The sequence below is a fragment of the Oncorhynchus tshawytscha genome, linkage group LG05 (genome assembly GCF_018296145.1).
Source record: "Oncorhynchus tshawytscha isolate Ot180627B linkage group LG05, Otsh_v2.0, whole genome shotgun sequence".
NCBI lineage: Eukaryota > Metazoa > Chordata > Actinopteri > Salmoniformes > Salmonidae > Oncorhynchus > Oncorhynchus tshawytscha.
The window spans coordinates 56,475,524-56,490,285 of record NC_056433.1 but is presented as its reverse complement, the minus strand read 5'-3'; the positions used below and the strand labels follow the sequence as shown (position 1 = coordinate 56,490,285).

The 14,762-nt window shown below is 46.0% G+C and overlaps 1 protein-coding gene across 1 annotated transcript in view; it reads right to left on the bottom strand.

Moving 5' to 3' along the window:
• Positions 1-198: 198 nt before the first annotated feature.
• notch2 (notch receptor 2) overlaps positions 199-14,762 on the bottom strand; it is a 64,452-nt gene continuing 49,888 nt past the window's right edge. Inside the window, 13 exon segments of the mRNA XM_024421488.2 lie at positions 199-2,548; positions 2,551-3,763; positions 3,927-4,024; positions 5,333-5,480; positions 5,606-5,925; positions 6,033-6,186; positions 6,289-6,370; positions 9,071-9,275; positions 9,494-9,636; positions 9,752-10,105; positions 10,772-11,316; positions 11,770-11,882; positions 11,988-12,239. Coding sequence (XP_024277256.2) covers positions 2,376-2,548; positions 2,551-3,763; positions 3,927-4,024; positions 5,333-5,480; positions 5,606-5,925; positions 6,033-6,186; positions 6,289-6,370; positions 9,071-9,275; positions 9,494-9,636; positions 9,752-10,105; positions 10,772-11,316; positions 11,770-11,882; positions 11,988-12,239 — 3,800 coding nt within the window. The 3' untranslated portion in view covers positions 199-2,375.

Sequence of the window (14,762 nt, the reverse complement as noted above, 5' to 3'; positions counted from 1 at the left end):
CCGTGTAAGTCACTTTGGATAAAATTGTCTGCCAAGCAGCATAATATCAATGCTTTGAATGGATTGCTTTATCACTGAATTTGTTCAGTGTAATACAGAGCACAATTTGTTGTAATTAAACCGTTTTTATTTATTTTCATTTCTTAAAACAATTCCTGTGAATAACCATGAAAGAATGACACATGCACAATAGGCAGATGGATCTGAAAAGTCTGACTTTATTTATGTATATAATATGCACTTGATCATTTGTTTGGTTTATTTCAATTAGATAGGTTTTGTTCTTTATAAACAGGCACCTTCTACATTATACAAACATGAGGGGAAACTACTTCATTCATATAACATGTATATGGTTAACAGAAAAATAAAGAACAATAAACATACAAAAATAGTTTATATACAGCATGTAAAAAATAGCCTTGAATAATGAGGCATTTAAATGTAAATACCATGCTCCATGAGCTCTGCTGATTTGATCACGTGGATTGATGGTCCAATGAGCCAAAAGGCCTGGACTCAGAGATAGCACATTGGAAGTCATTTGTAGTGGAGGATATTAAGTGCCAGAGATGGGGAATGGGAAATGACTTTGGCTTGTGGTTTGCTTATGGAGGCACTTTTCACAAAACAATATACCTTATAATAGACTTATAATGGTTGACTGCAAATCACCATGTCAGGTGTGAGTGTGTGTATTTGGATCTTGCTCTGTCAAAATACATGAACCTAGAATACATTGTGACAATAATCTACTTTGATAAGACAATACGTCCAAATGCAACATTTCCAATCAACACTTTAAACTGTGAACAATGTTGTGGATATACAATGATTTGCAATTAGTTTTTGGCCAACAAGTAAATTTGGTCTTGGAGACATTGATGTACCATTTAACGGTGCAATATAGAAACAATCAATGATTGTCTGTAGTCACAGAGTGGTCACATAAGGCTGTGCTCATATGAGAAACATTACGAAAACAAAAATATCCATTACAAAACAAAGATCTTAAACATATTCAGACTTGGCTTATGAATCACAAAACAATTAAAGAAGGTGCACCAATACACTGATTGTAATTGAGCAAAAAGGCGATTAAATGATTTTGGGGAAAAAGCAACTGCCATATCAAACAAAAAAAGTACAACTTCAGAACCAGTCAAACTGTTGAGAGAAGTGATAATATACAACAATATTCATGTAAAATAGAATAGTAAAAACAGCTGTAAAAGTAACAGGTATCATAGTCAAACCTTGTTCTTTAAACAGTGGGGACTTACTAAGGTGGTTGGCTTGGTGGTGTAAAGCATATTCATCGTATTGCACACACCATAGTGAAACCCCTATGGTGAAAGACCATCTATAGAGAGAGACATAGTGCAACATCCAATTATGCCCTTCTCTTTCATCTGGTATTTCATCAGTCACCATATATTCTTTTTGTATCCATAAACGTACCATAAAATGTTAAACTCTTCAGTAACACAGATTCTCCTGACACAGAAACACCACAGCCACAACTTACTAACATCCCTCCCAGGGTGTGGGGAAGTACAGAGGCTACACTGTAACAGAAGCAACAATGAAAAAGAATACAGTGACTTATATGACAACTATTTACACCACAGTTTAGCTTAGAACCAAACATTGAAGAGATGTATCTATATGTTTTTAGGTTGTGTGTATCTTGCTAACCACACGACGACAGCCCCTCCAAATAGACTCACCACATCCTACTAAGAAACATTCCAGAATACAAAGCCTACGTTTTTGCTTAAAGAACACAACTTAACATAAGTGAACGGACTCATCATATAAAAAGTAGAGTTAATTTTCAACAAAACATTAGTATGTCATTGGCAGGTCTACATAAAACAAAGTGAATGAAAACGATAAAATGTTAAATGAGCAAATATGTCCTTCAAAAATGTCAAAAATAAGGCTCAGCCAAAAGAAACGGCCCAAAAGGGATGACAAAAAGAAGCCGATTAAGCCAAATGAAGAATATCTAATGTTGATTCTGTCTTGGTGCCTTCTTGAGCAGTCCATTTTCCTTACATGACATGATCGCTGTTTGGCTCTGGTTCCTTGTTTGATTTCTGATGATCAGTCACTTTCAAACTGTCCAAGGTACTCAAACTGTTTTTGGTTTTAGTTAGCAATGCTCAAACCAGACTATACACTCTATCTTTAAGTGCAAAACGTAAGAAAAGCATGTAACAATGAAGTGTAAAAGTGATTACTGTAACCAGAGAGACGATAAGACAAAAACAAATTATGAAAGAAGTGACGGATAAGAGTTTAAGTGTTGTAGTTTAACTACAAAGATCAACAAAAATTTTAAGAGTTGAGAGATTTAAGAGAGTCCTCATCTATACAAACACCTGCATGTTGCCATGCTGAGGCTGCTGGGGGTTCTGTTGCGTCTGCTGGGACTGTGGCTGCTCCGGAATATGTGTGTGGCGGGGAGGTGGCAGTGCATGGGGGTTCCCCAGGGGGGTGGGGCTGGTGGTGACGTCAGACCAGTCTGAGTTGGAGTGGGGGAGGAAGAGGACCAGGGGTCAGGGGACTCGGGGGAGGGGGTGAGGTACGGGTGCTCACTGGGCGGGTGAGCCGGGTGCCCCGGGGTGGTGCCCTCCGAGCCAGCGGTGGCGTAGCTGTGCTGAGAGGGAGGGGTGGGGTACTTATCCACGGGGCTCTGGATAGCCTGATATGGAGGGAGCTGCTGGCGGGACTGGCCGTCATGCACCATGCCGTGGCTGTGGGCCAGGCCGTGAGAGTGGGGAAGGCTGTGGGACAGGCTCTGCTGGAGGCCCACGCCGGGCATCTGGTACATCATGCCCTGGGTGCAGTGCAGGTGAGTAGGGCCCTGCTGAGAGCGGGGCTGGCCCTGGTTTTGCCCCTGTGACTGCACCTGCCCAGGCTGGGGCTGCTTCAGCAGGGACTGCCCGCCCCCCGGTGCCATCATCTGGAAGGTAACGATGGGAGGCAGTTGCTCTCGGCTCATGGTGACATTCATGGGTGTGAGCAGGCCTTGGCCGTGGTGCTGGGAAATACCAGAATGGCCGTTACCCATCTGCTGGGGAAGGAGGCTGAACATGTGGCCGCCGTATCCATGCTTCAAACCCAGCCAGCTCTGCTGTTGACCCAGCATGTGGCTGACGGGAGGCAGCAGGGGCCTAGAGGAGGGGCTGCTCAGGAGAGGAGGAGAGTTGGCCGTGTTGGATGCCACGGCAGCATCTCCTGTGTACGAGTGTGGAGACTCCAGGGAGTCCACAGGAGACATGGTGACTGAGCTCTCTGACAGCCCTCCTGCAGCTTTAGTGCCGTTTCCACTGGCTCCTCCAACAGCTCCCACTGCAGGCCCTTCTCCTCCTGTTGGCTTCTTCCTCCGCTTAGCCTTCATGTCTTTCAGCTCTTTGGCTGTACCTCCGCCAGGACCTCCAACCTTCACCCCGCCCCGCCTGCTCTTCTTGCCCTGGGGCCCGGGCCGCATGCCCATGTAGCCCGCTCCGTTGCCCCCACAGACCAGGGAGTGTCCCACTCCCCCGCCCATGTGGTTGGGGCCGTTGTGAGGGCTGTGGACCAGGTTGTACTGATCGAGCAGACGAACAATGTCATGGTGCATGCGCTCCTGTGCGGTGTCACGGGGCAGCCGGTCCAGGTGGTCTGTGATGTCCCTATTAGAGTAGTGGTCCAGCAGAACCTGGGCCGCCTCAAAACTACCCTCCCTGGCTGCCAGGAACAATGGGGTCTCCTCCTGGAGGAACATAACAGGCAAAACAACCCATGAAGACATGTAAATGTACAGAGCTAATAAAAAATTATACTAAAGTGATAGAATATGGGACAAAGCTTGACATAAAAGCTACGTTTGAGGTAGGAAAACTTGTGTAAAACAAGACGGGATGTGGAATACAAACCTTGTTGTCCTGCATGTCTCTGTTGGCTCCATTCTTCAGCAGCACTAGGGTGGCCTCCACATTGTTGACAGCAGCTGCCCAGTGCAGAGCAGACTTACCTGAGAGAGAAAAAAAAAGAGAGAGAGAGAGAGAGAGAGAGAGAGAGAGAGAGAGAGAGAGAGAGAGAGAGAGAGAGAGAGAGAGAGAGAGAGAGAGAGAGAGAGAGAGAGAGAAGAGAGAGAGAGAGAGAGAGAGAGAGAGAGAGAGAGAAGAATACTGGTCATTGAGACAAATATGCAAATTGCTCTGTTATGGTTCTCGAGCAATAGCATGAAGGAAATGCAAATGACAAAACCACAACACAAACTAAAGACCCAGCTCTAATCGTACTATAATGGTAATTGGACTCCATTCCTATTTGTTTCCCTATTTCTTGCTCTGTATGGTACAATGGTCCAACCTTTTCTAGCATGAAAGCAATTTTTTTTTAAAGCTTTCAATTTGGCACATTCTTCTCTTCTCCCCTACAACTCTTCCCCAGGTCCTTAGTATACAATAGAAAGTAGTGCACTGTTTTCTGCCAATATACCTGGTAAAATAATGGTTCAAAAACAACTCTAAGGGGGCCCGATAAAATCTGTTATTTTTTCCCCCCAAATGCAGTTTCATATTTTCCCAAATTATGTTCTCAGTTTTATTATTTTTTTCACTCAAAATTACTATTGTCCATAGAGAAACAATGAAATAGGATGTTTTGAGTCCATGTCAATGCTTAAATCACACCGGAAGACACATTTTTGGGGTCTGGAAGCAAACTAACACATTTACATTTTTTTGTTTATTTCCCCTTTAATTGCGCATCTAATGAGTGAGGAATGTTCCATCTAATGTGCCGGTCTAGCGATGGTTCTGTACTGCCGACGCTAATTTCATGGCAAAGTTAGCAAATAACAATAGATACAAAATATATACTTAAGCCTGGTAAGCCTACTTTGCAGCTAACTTTTAATTGAGGAGGATTTGGGGAAAGTATTTTTCGGTCAACCTACAAGACAGTTGTCACATCAACTGGCTACACATGGAGTGTTAGACAAAAGCACATAACACACAGACAGACTGGGGAAATATTGCTGGAAATTAATTGGCAGATATTGTGTTAGATTTGGCTATTTAAGCCAATAGTGGCTAACCAGGGGTGGGATCATATCAATGTTGCATAGATTAGATAGTAACTGGGACCTTGGGGTGTGAGATTTGTGAGATTTGCTAATGATACTTTGCGATGGAGAACGTGAAAAATTCCATGTACTTTCAGATTTTTTCCCTGAGCTACTCATAGGTGGGCTGCGAGCTACTGGTAGCTCAGAATCAACCTGTTGGAGACCCTTGATATACAATTTACATGTAAAAACAATGCCAGGGCTCACCGTGGTCGTCGACAGCATTGATGTCCGCATGGCAGTGGACCAGTTCCTCCACCATGCCCTCCACAGCCAGCCTGGCAGCCAGGATCAGAGGTGTGGTGCCATCGTTCATCCTGGCATCCAACTCGGTGGCCCGGTTACGGATCAGGATCTGAGAAGGGAACAGAGTGTTAACTCAATAAGCTCAATATGATTTTTCAACCTTTGCCCATGTGAGCACAGTACCAGCACTAGTTAATCAACTGCTCTAATAAGAGTGTCTTTCAAGCCTCTTACCTGGAACACTCCCTGGGCATCGGCTGCCACAGCAGCGTGGAGAGGTGTGCGACCCATGTTGTCGTGAGCATTGGCATCTGCCCCGGCATCCAGCAGCCTTTTGGCGGCATCGGCCCGGGCGTAGCGAGCAGCCAGGTGGAGTGCCGTCTCCCCGGTGCGATCTGTCTGGGCTATGAGTGTTGCACCCTGGGTGATAAGGTCTGAGATGACGTTGGGTCCCGGCTCATCTCCCCCACTCTCCTCTTCCTCCTCTGCCTGCAGGCCGCAATCAGACGCCCCTCCGTTTCGTAGAGAAGCCAGCATCAGGGGGGTAAAGCCATCTGGAAGAGAATTTTTCAATTTGGTTCAGAGTAAAGAATTATACAGTTACACCAAGGGCAATCCTTATACTTGATTGACAACAATCCTAATCAACCTTAAACTCTACCTGGTCCTTTGACATTGACATCAAGGCAGTCTGCTTCCAGATCAGCCTGTGGTGGAGTGAGAGAGATGTCAGCAGCCTTGTGGTGCTGTAAAGTCCACTCCCGTCGGTCCACTCCTCCATCCACACCCAGTGGCAGCAGGGGCTTGTCCTCAGTCTGGGGGAGAGGAGATGTTTAAATACTAACTAAATACATCATGCTGGTATGCAACTGGTGAGGCTTCTGACCCAAAATGTCTCTCTCCTTTCTCATTCTCACCCTTGGTTTCTTGGGCGGGGCCTCCTCTTCCATCCATCTCTGGCCTCCGTCCATCATCCCTCCATCCTGGGTCTTGAAGTTCCTGCAGGGAGGAGAGGAAGAAGAAGACAGGGTATGGATCAGGAGAATGAGGCTCTACATTATGGTACATTGGTCAAACATTTTTCTCAGTGCAGTACCAGTTTTAACATACTAGAGTATATGGTACTGTACACTATAGAGGTACACTATTTGTCTTCATTCCCAGTATAGTGCCGAAATGTAATATAAACAAAAGAAACACAACATGTGAAGTTGCTGGTCCCATGTTTCTTGAGCTGAAATAAAAGTTATGGACATCGAACATGATTGCATTTTATTGATTGCAATTTGAATGCACAGAGAAACCGTGACGAGATCCTGAGGAGCATTGTTGTGCCATTCATCCACCGCCATCACCTCATGTTTCAGCATGATAATGCACAGATCTATGTCGCAAGGATCTGTACACAATTCCTGTAAGCTGAAAATGTCACAGTTCTTCCATGGCCTGTGTACTCACCAGAGATGTCACCCAATGTGCACGTTTGGGATGCTCTGGATTGACGTGTACGACAGCGTTTCAGTTCCCGTCAATATCCAGCAACTTAGCACAGCCATTGAAAAGGAGTAGGTCAACATTCAATGGGCCACAATCATCAGCCTGATCAACTCTATGTGAAGGAGATGTGTCTGATCCACACCCCCACTTTTTTTTAAAGGGTATCTGTGACCAACAGATGCATATTTTTTATTTTTTATTTATTTAACTAGGCAAGTCAGTTAAGAACAAATTCTTATGTTCAGGGGCAGAACGACAGCTCGGGATTTGAACTTGCAACCTTTCAGCTGCTAGTCCAACGCTCTAACCACTAGGCTACCCTGCCGCTGAATATCTGTATTCAGAGTAATGTGAAATCAATAGATTAGGGCCTAATTAATTAATTTAAATTGATTTCCTTATATGAACTGTAAGGAAAAATCTTTGAAATCGTTGTATGTTGCGTTCATATTTCGTTCAGTATATACAGTGCATTCGGAAAGTATTCAGACCCCTTGACTTTTTCCACATTTTGTTACATTACAGCCTTATTCTAAAATGGATTTTCCCAAAAACATTATCCTCATCAATCTACACACAATACCCCATAATGACAAAGCGAAAACATTTTTAAAAAATTTGTTGCAAAACCAAAACAGGAATACTTTATTTACTTAAGTATTCAGACCCTTTGTTATGAGACTTGAAATTGAGATCAGGTGCATCCTGTTTCCATTGATTATCCTTGAGATGTTTCTACAACTTTATTGGAGTCCACCTGTGGTACATTCAATTGATTAGACATGATTGGAAAGGGACACACCTGTCTATATAAGGTCCCACAGTTGACAGTGCATGTCAGAGCAAAAACCATGAAGTCAAGCCATGAGGTCGAAGGTATTGTCCGTAGATCTCCGAGACAGGATTGTGTCGAGGGACAGATCTGGGGAAGGGTACCAAAAAGTGTCTGCAGCATTGAAGGTCCCCAAGAACACAGTGGCCTCCATCATTCTTAAATGGAAGAAGTTTGGAACTACCAAGAACCTTCCTAGAGCTGGCCGCCTGGTAAAACTGTGCAATTGGGGGAGAAGGGCCTTGGTCAGGGAGGTGACCAAGAACCCGATGGTCACTCTTGACAGAGCTCCAGGGTTCCTCTGTGGAGATGGGAGAACCTTCCAGAAGGACAACCATCTCTGCAACACACCACAAATCAGGCCTTTATGGTAGAGTGGCCAGACAGAAGCCACTCCTCAGTAAAAGGCACATGACAGCCCGCTTGGAGTTTGCCAAAAGGCACCTAAAGGACTCTCAGACCATGAGGAACAAGATTCTCTGGTCTGATGAAACCAAGATTGAACTATTTGAACTTAAAGCGTCACGTCTGGTTGAAACCTGGCATCATGCTATGGGGATGTTTTTCAGCGGCAGGGACTGGGAGACTAGTCAGGATCAAGGGAAAGACGAACAGCATAAAGTACAGAGAGATCCTTGATGAAAACCTGCTCCAGAGCGCTCAGGACCTCAGACTGGGGCACCATCCAACAGGCCTTTTGGTAGGCAGTCAATGAAAATAAGAATTTGTTCTTAACTGACTTGCCTAGTTAAATAAAGGTTTAATAAACATGTTTACAACCCTAAGCACACAACCAAAACAGCGCAGGAGTGAGTGACTTCAGGACAAGTCTCTGAATGTCCTTGAGTGGTCCAACCAGAGCCCGGACTTGAAACCGATCGAACATCTCTGGAGAAACCAGAAAATAGCTGTGCAGAGACGCTCCCAATCCAACCTGACAGAGCTTGAGAGGATCTGCAGAGAAGAATGGGAGAAATTCCCCAAATACAAGTATGCCAAGCTTATAACGTCATACCCAAGAAGACTTGAGGCTGTAATCGCTGCCAAAGGTGCTTCAATGAAGTGAAGGGTCTGAATACTTATGTAAATGTGATTTCATTTTTTTATTTTTATATATACAAATATGCAAAAAAAAAATTGCTTTGTCAGTATGGGGTATTGTGTGTAGATTGATGAGAAAAACAAAAACAAATCTAATACATTTTAAAATAAGGATGTAAAGTAACAAAATGGGGAAAGAGTCAAGGGGTCTGAATACTTTTCGAATGCACTGTATATATAGACCATACGCAGGCCTTGGTCAGAAGTAGCGCACTGTACAGAGAATAGGGTGCCATTTCGGATACAACCTTTGTCTTTTCTACACTCACTTCATGCCGAAGTCGTCCTGGCCCAGGGGCTCTCTCCTCTTGTCGTCTTTCTTGGCCAGGAAGCCATCGGGGAGCCAGAGGATGCCGTGTTTGCGTTTCCTCTTGGCGGCCAGCACACCCAGCACCAGGATGAGCAGGATGATGACAGCTGCTCCCACAGCCAGGTACAGCATGAAGGGGGGCTTCTGGGGGTCCATATGGTCACCTGGAGGAGGAGACATGGAACTCTTAACTAGGTGACGCTATCTGAAATGGGCTCTGCATTCAGAGCATGAGTAATGGAGCAGTGTCCATTTTTACCAAAGAACATGATAAGTGAGTTTAATCAGGTCTATAATCAAAGATAATGAAGTGTGTGCTGATGTAACATTACCATTAGGGTGGTTTAGAGGTGTCACAATGGGAAAAAGGAGAGGGACTTACTGTCGACAGAGACCACAGGGTAGGGCAGCGCAGACTTCAGGTACTCTGCAGCGATGAAGGATGCAGCCAGCTCTGTGCTGGAGAAACAGTCCATGGAGCTCTCAGCACACTCTCGGTTATCGATCTCCAGGTAAACCTTAGACCTGCAACAAACAAAACTTCGGTTAGGCTTACTTCACAACATGGAGGACTATACACACTTAATCTTATCTAGCAGTGAAAGAGAGAGAGACGGTCAGGATAAAGACATTTCCTTACCCGATAACCTCCTTGTCCAGCTCCCGTTTGCCTCTACGTTTCATTGTAGCAGACTGTCCTTCAATGGCGTTGTCGTGCTCCAGGCCATAGTAAGGATACACCATGAGTTTCTGCTGGGCGTCCATCTTAACACGGAGGTTGGTGTGCAGCAGGGTTCCCAGGGAGCGCAGGAAGCCTCTCACGTCTCCCAGCAGCTCCTCAGGCTGCAGTAACACTACGATCACCAGAGTGCCATCAACCACCTTAGCAGGGGTGTCCTCAGAGCAGTCCAGGCCATCCCAGCCACATGCCTCTGTGTTACAGCTCTTGTCACAGATCTTGTTGGCATAGTGATCCGCACAGTAGTCATCATACCTGTAGATAGGAAAGGGGAGAGGGAGGGGTTATGGAATTGGGAAGACTCTAGGAGTTCCTATGGGTTAAAAAGCATTTGAATCTGAATTTATTGTATACATTTTCTCGTAATAATCTTAATAAGACATGTACACTCATTGGCCAGTTTATTAGGTTCACAATAATAGCTCACTCCTACAGACTGTGTCACTTGGCTGTGGCTTGTTATATAAAGCAGACATGAGAGGGAAGGAGGACTGCGGAGTCTGAATGAGCCGCATCAAGGTATTCAGTTACTGTTCGATTGAACGTTAGAATGGGCAAAACGGGTGATCAACAACACTGGACAATTGAGGAGTGGAAAAACACTGCCTGGTCCGATGAATCCCGGTTCTTGTTGCGTCATGCTGATGGCTGATGAGTCAGGATTTGGCGTAAGCATAATGAGTCCATGGCCCCATCCCACCTGGTGTCAACAGTACAGGCTGGTGGTGGTGGTGTAATGGTTTGGGGAATGTTTTCCTGACACACGTTAAGGTCCCTTGATACCAATTGAGCAACATTTTCATGCCCTGAAGAATTCAAGCTGTTCTGGCGGCAAAGGGGGGTTTGACCGAGTACTAGATGGGTGTACCTAATAAACATGTGTATTGATGTGTTTATGTTGTTAACAACTTTTGTACATACTTGCAGTAGGACTTTGTGCTCTCTTGACACTCAAAGCTGTCGAAGAGGCAGCCAGAGTTGTCACACTCGTGGTCACAGCGGCCGTTGCGGAACAGCTCCCAGCAGGGCACGGAGGCGGTGCAGTTGACCCATGGCCGGCGCCAATGTAGAGAACAGTCCCCTCCGTCCCACTGGCACTCATGGTTGTTGCACTGCGGGTCACACACCTTATCCCCGGACCGCTGCTCACACTCTACATAAGGGCAGGAGGGGGTGCGGGGGGACTGGTCGAAGATGCCATTCTCACAGTGCCTGCCTGAGAAGTGGGCTGGGCAGCGACAGCTGTACTGGTATGGGTTGTGTGGGTCCTTCATACAGGTGCCTCCATTCAAACAGGGTCGGTTCTGGCAGCTGTGCACGGTCTCGCAGCGCGATCCACTGAAGCCTGGCTGGCAACGGCAGTGCAGATGACCACCCTGAGAATCCTGGCAGTGCCCGCCGTTTTGACAACGCAGCTGGGCACAGTTGTAGCCCTCTACCTCTCCACAGTTGAAGCCAGTGAAACTCTGAGTAAAGAGATGAGACAGAGAAGGCGTCAGACATGTGAACTGACTGGCTGGACAGACACCATTCATAACATACATTCCTGCAGTTGACTAGTCAGAAAACCTGTGAGAATGTTTGGTCTCTTCCTAGAACACTGCTGTTTCTCAGTCATACCTGAACTATGTTGTCTCGCCCTCTGAAGCAAAGGTAAGAATAAGGAGGAGGAGAATGGTTAGTAGTTAGGAAAACAAGCCAGTAGTGAAAGAATAGACACTCAGCCACTCAATCCATAGCTACATTTGAGGTAAATACAATGTTATACAACACAATGCAATATCAATGGGGCTGCCAATCCGTTCAAAAGAAAGAGATAAAGATCAGCAAGCTGGTACAGGGAGTACTTAGAAACACAGCAGTCTGGCAATTAGAAAACCAACATTATAAAAGGGTAGAGTAACATTATAATGACTTACTGGTTGACAGGTGCATGAGTATCCATGCACTGAGCTCATGTTCATGGAACAGGTGCCACTGTTATGGCACGGCTTAGACTGGCACAGATCCACCATGGACTCACAGAGGCGTCCTAAAAAAGAGACCGATGTCATGTTACACAGCATGAGTGTGGGGTAAGCTAGATAACAGTTGTTGATGTGTCTTATAACATATACAGAGGGGTGTAGTTCTCTACCGGTGTAGCCCAGGCGACAGCGGCACTGGTAGTCGTTGGCCAGCTGCACACAGTCCAGGCTGCCAGGAGAGTGACAGGGTCCAGAGAGACACTCGTTGACGTCCCCCTCACAGTGTTCCCCAGCGAAGCCAGGGGGGCAGGAGCAGGTGTAGCGGCCCACCCCATCCATACACTGGCCCCCGTTCAGACAGCGAGGCCCCCAGGAGCCAGGCTTGGGAGCACAGTCGTCCATGTTCACCTCACACTGAACACCTACAGAGGGAGAGAGGAGAGAGAGGAAAGAGAGAGGGGAAAGAGAGAGGGGAAAGAGAGAGGGGAAAGAGAGAGGGGAAAGAGAGAGGAAAGAGAGAGGAAAGAGAGTGTGGAAAGAGAGTGTGGAAAGAGAGAGGAAAGAGAGAGAGGAAAGAGAGAGGAAAGAGAGAGAGGAAAGAGGGGAAAGAGAGAGGAAAGAAAGAGGGGAAAGAGAGAGGAAAGAGAGAGGGGAAAGAGAGAGGTGAAAGAGAAAGGAAAGATAGAGGGGAAAGAGAGAGGTGAAAGAGAAAGGAAAGAGAGAGGGGAAAGAGAGAGGGGAAAGAGAGAGGGAAGAGAGAGGAAAGAGAGTGTGGAAAGAGAGAGGGAAGAGAGAGGAAAGAGAGAGGGGAAAGAGAGAGGAAAGAGAGAGTGGAAAGAGAGAGGAAAGAGAGAGGGGAAAGAGAGAGGAAAGAGAGTGTGGAAAGAGAGAGGAAAGAGAGTGTGGAAAGAGAGAGGAAAGAGAGTGTGGAAAGAGAGTGTGGAAAGAGAGAGGAAAGAGAGAGAAAAAGAGAGAGGAAAGAGAGAGAGGAAAGAGGGGAAAGAGAGAGGAAAGAAAGAGGGGAAAGAGAGAGGAAAGAGAGAGGGGAAAGAGAGAGGTGAAAGAGAAAGGAAAGATAGAGGGGAAAGAGAGGGGAAAGAGAAAGGAAAGAGAGAGGGGAAAGAGAGAGGGAAGAGAGAGGAAAGAGAGTGTGGAAAGAGAGAGGGAAGAGAGAGGAGAAAGAGAGAGGAAAGAGAGAGGGGAAAGAGAGAGGAAAGAGAGTGTGGAAAGAGAGAGGAAAGAGAGTGTGGAAAGAGAGAGGAAAGAGAGTGTGGAAAGAGAGAGGAAAGAGAGTGTGGAAAGAGAGAGGAAAGAGAGAGGGGAAAGAGAGAGGAAAGAGAGAGGTGAAAGAGAGAGGTGAAAGAGAAAGGAAAGAGAGAGGGGAAAGAGAGAGGGAAGAGAGAGAGGGAAGAGAGAGGGAAAGAGAGAGGGAAGAGAGAGGGAAGAGAGAGGAAAGAGAGTGTGGAAAGAGAGTGTGGAAAGAGAGTGTGGAAAGAGAGAGGGGAAAGAGAGAGAGGAAAGAGAGAGGGGAAAGAGAGAGGGGAAAGAGAGAGGGAAAGAGAGGGAAAAGAGAGAGGGAAAGAGAAGAAAGAGAGAGAAAAGAGAGAGGGAAAGAGAGAGGGGAAAGAGAGAGGGAAAGAGAGAGAGAAAGAGAGAGGAAAGAGAGAGGAAAGAGAAAGAGGGGAAGAGAGGAAAGAGAGAGGGAAAGAGAGGAAAGAGAGAGGGAAAGAGAGAGGAAAGAGAGAGGGAAAGAGAAAGAGAGAGAAAGGAAAAGAGAGGAAAGAAAGAGAAGAGAGAAAGAGAGAGGGGAAAGAGAGAGGAAAGAGAGAGGGGAAAGAGAGAGAGGAAAGAGAGGGGAAAGAGAGAGAGAAAGAGAGAGGAAAGAGAGAAGAAAGAGAGAAGAAAGAGAGAGGGGAAAGAGAGAGGGAAGAGAGAGGAAAGAGAGAAGAAAGAGAGAGGGGAAAGAGAGAGGGGAAAGAGAGAGGGAAGAGAGAGGAAAGAGAGAGGAAAGGGAGAGAGGAAAGAGAGAGAAAAGAGAGGGAAGAGAGAGGGAAGAGAGGAAAGAGAGAGGAAAGAGAGAGGAAAGAGAGAGGAAAGAGAGGAAAGAGAGAGGGAAAGAGAGAGAGAAAGAGAGAGGGGAAAGAGAGAGGAAAGAGAGAGGTGAAAGAGAAAGGAAAGAGAGAGGAAAGAGAGAGGGGAAAGAGAGAGGAAAGAGAGAGGAAAGAAAGAGAGAGGGAAAGAGAAGGAAAGAGAGAGGAGAAAGAAAGAGAGAGGGAAGAGAGAGGGGAAAGAGAGAGGAAAGAGAGAGGTGAAAGAGAGAAAGAGAAGGGAAAGAGAGAAAAGAGAGAGGGAAAGAGAAAGGGAAAGAGAGAGAAAGAGAGGGGAAGAGAGAGAGGAGAAAAGAGAGAGAAAGAAAGAGAAAAGAGAGGAAAGAGAGAAAGGGGAAAGAGAGAGGAAAGAGAGAGGGAAAGAGAGAGGGGAAAGAAAGAGAAAGAGAGAAAAGAGAGGGAAAGAGAGGGGAAAGAGAGAGGAAAGAGAGAGAAAGAGAGAGAGGAAAGAGAGAGGGGAAAGAGAGAAAGAGAAAAGAGAGAGGGGAAAGAGAGAGGAAGAGAGAGTGGAAAGAGAGAGGGGAAAGAGAGAGGGAAGAGAGAGGGGAAAGAGAGAGGAAAGAGAGGGAAAGAGAGAGAGGAAAGAGAGGGAAAGAGAGAGGGGAAAGAGAGAGGAGAGAGAGAGAGAGAAAGAGAGAGGTGAAAGAGAAAGAAAGAGAGAGGGAGAGAGAAAGAGAGAGGAAAGAGAGAGGAAAGAGAGAAGAAAAGAGAGGGAAAGAGAGAGGAGAAGAAAGAGAGAGGAAAGAGAGGGAAAGAGAGAGGGGAAAGAGAGGAAAGAGAGAAGAGAAAGAGAGAGAGGGAAAGAGAGAGGAAAGAGAGAGGGGAAAGAGAGAGAGG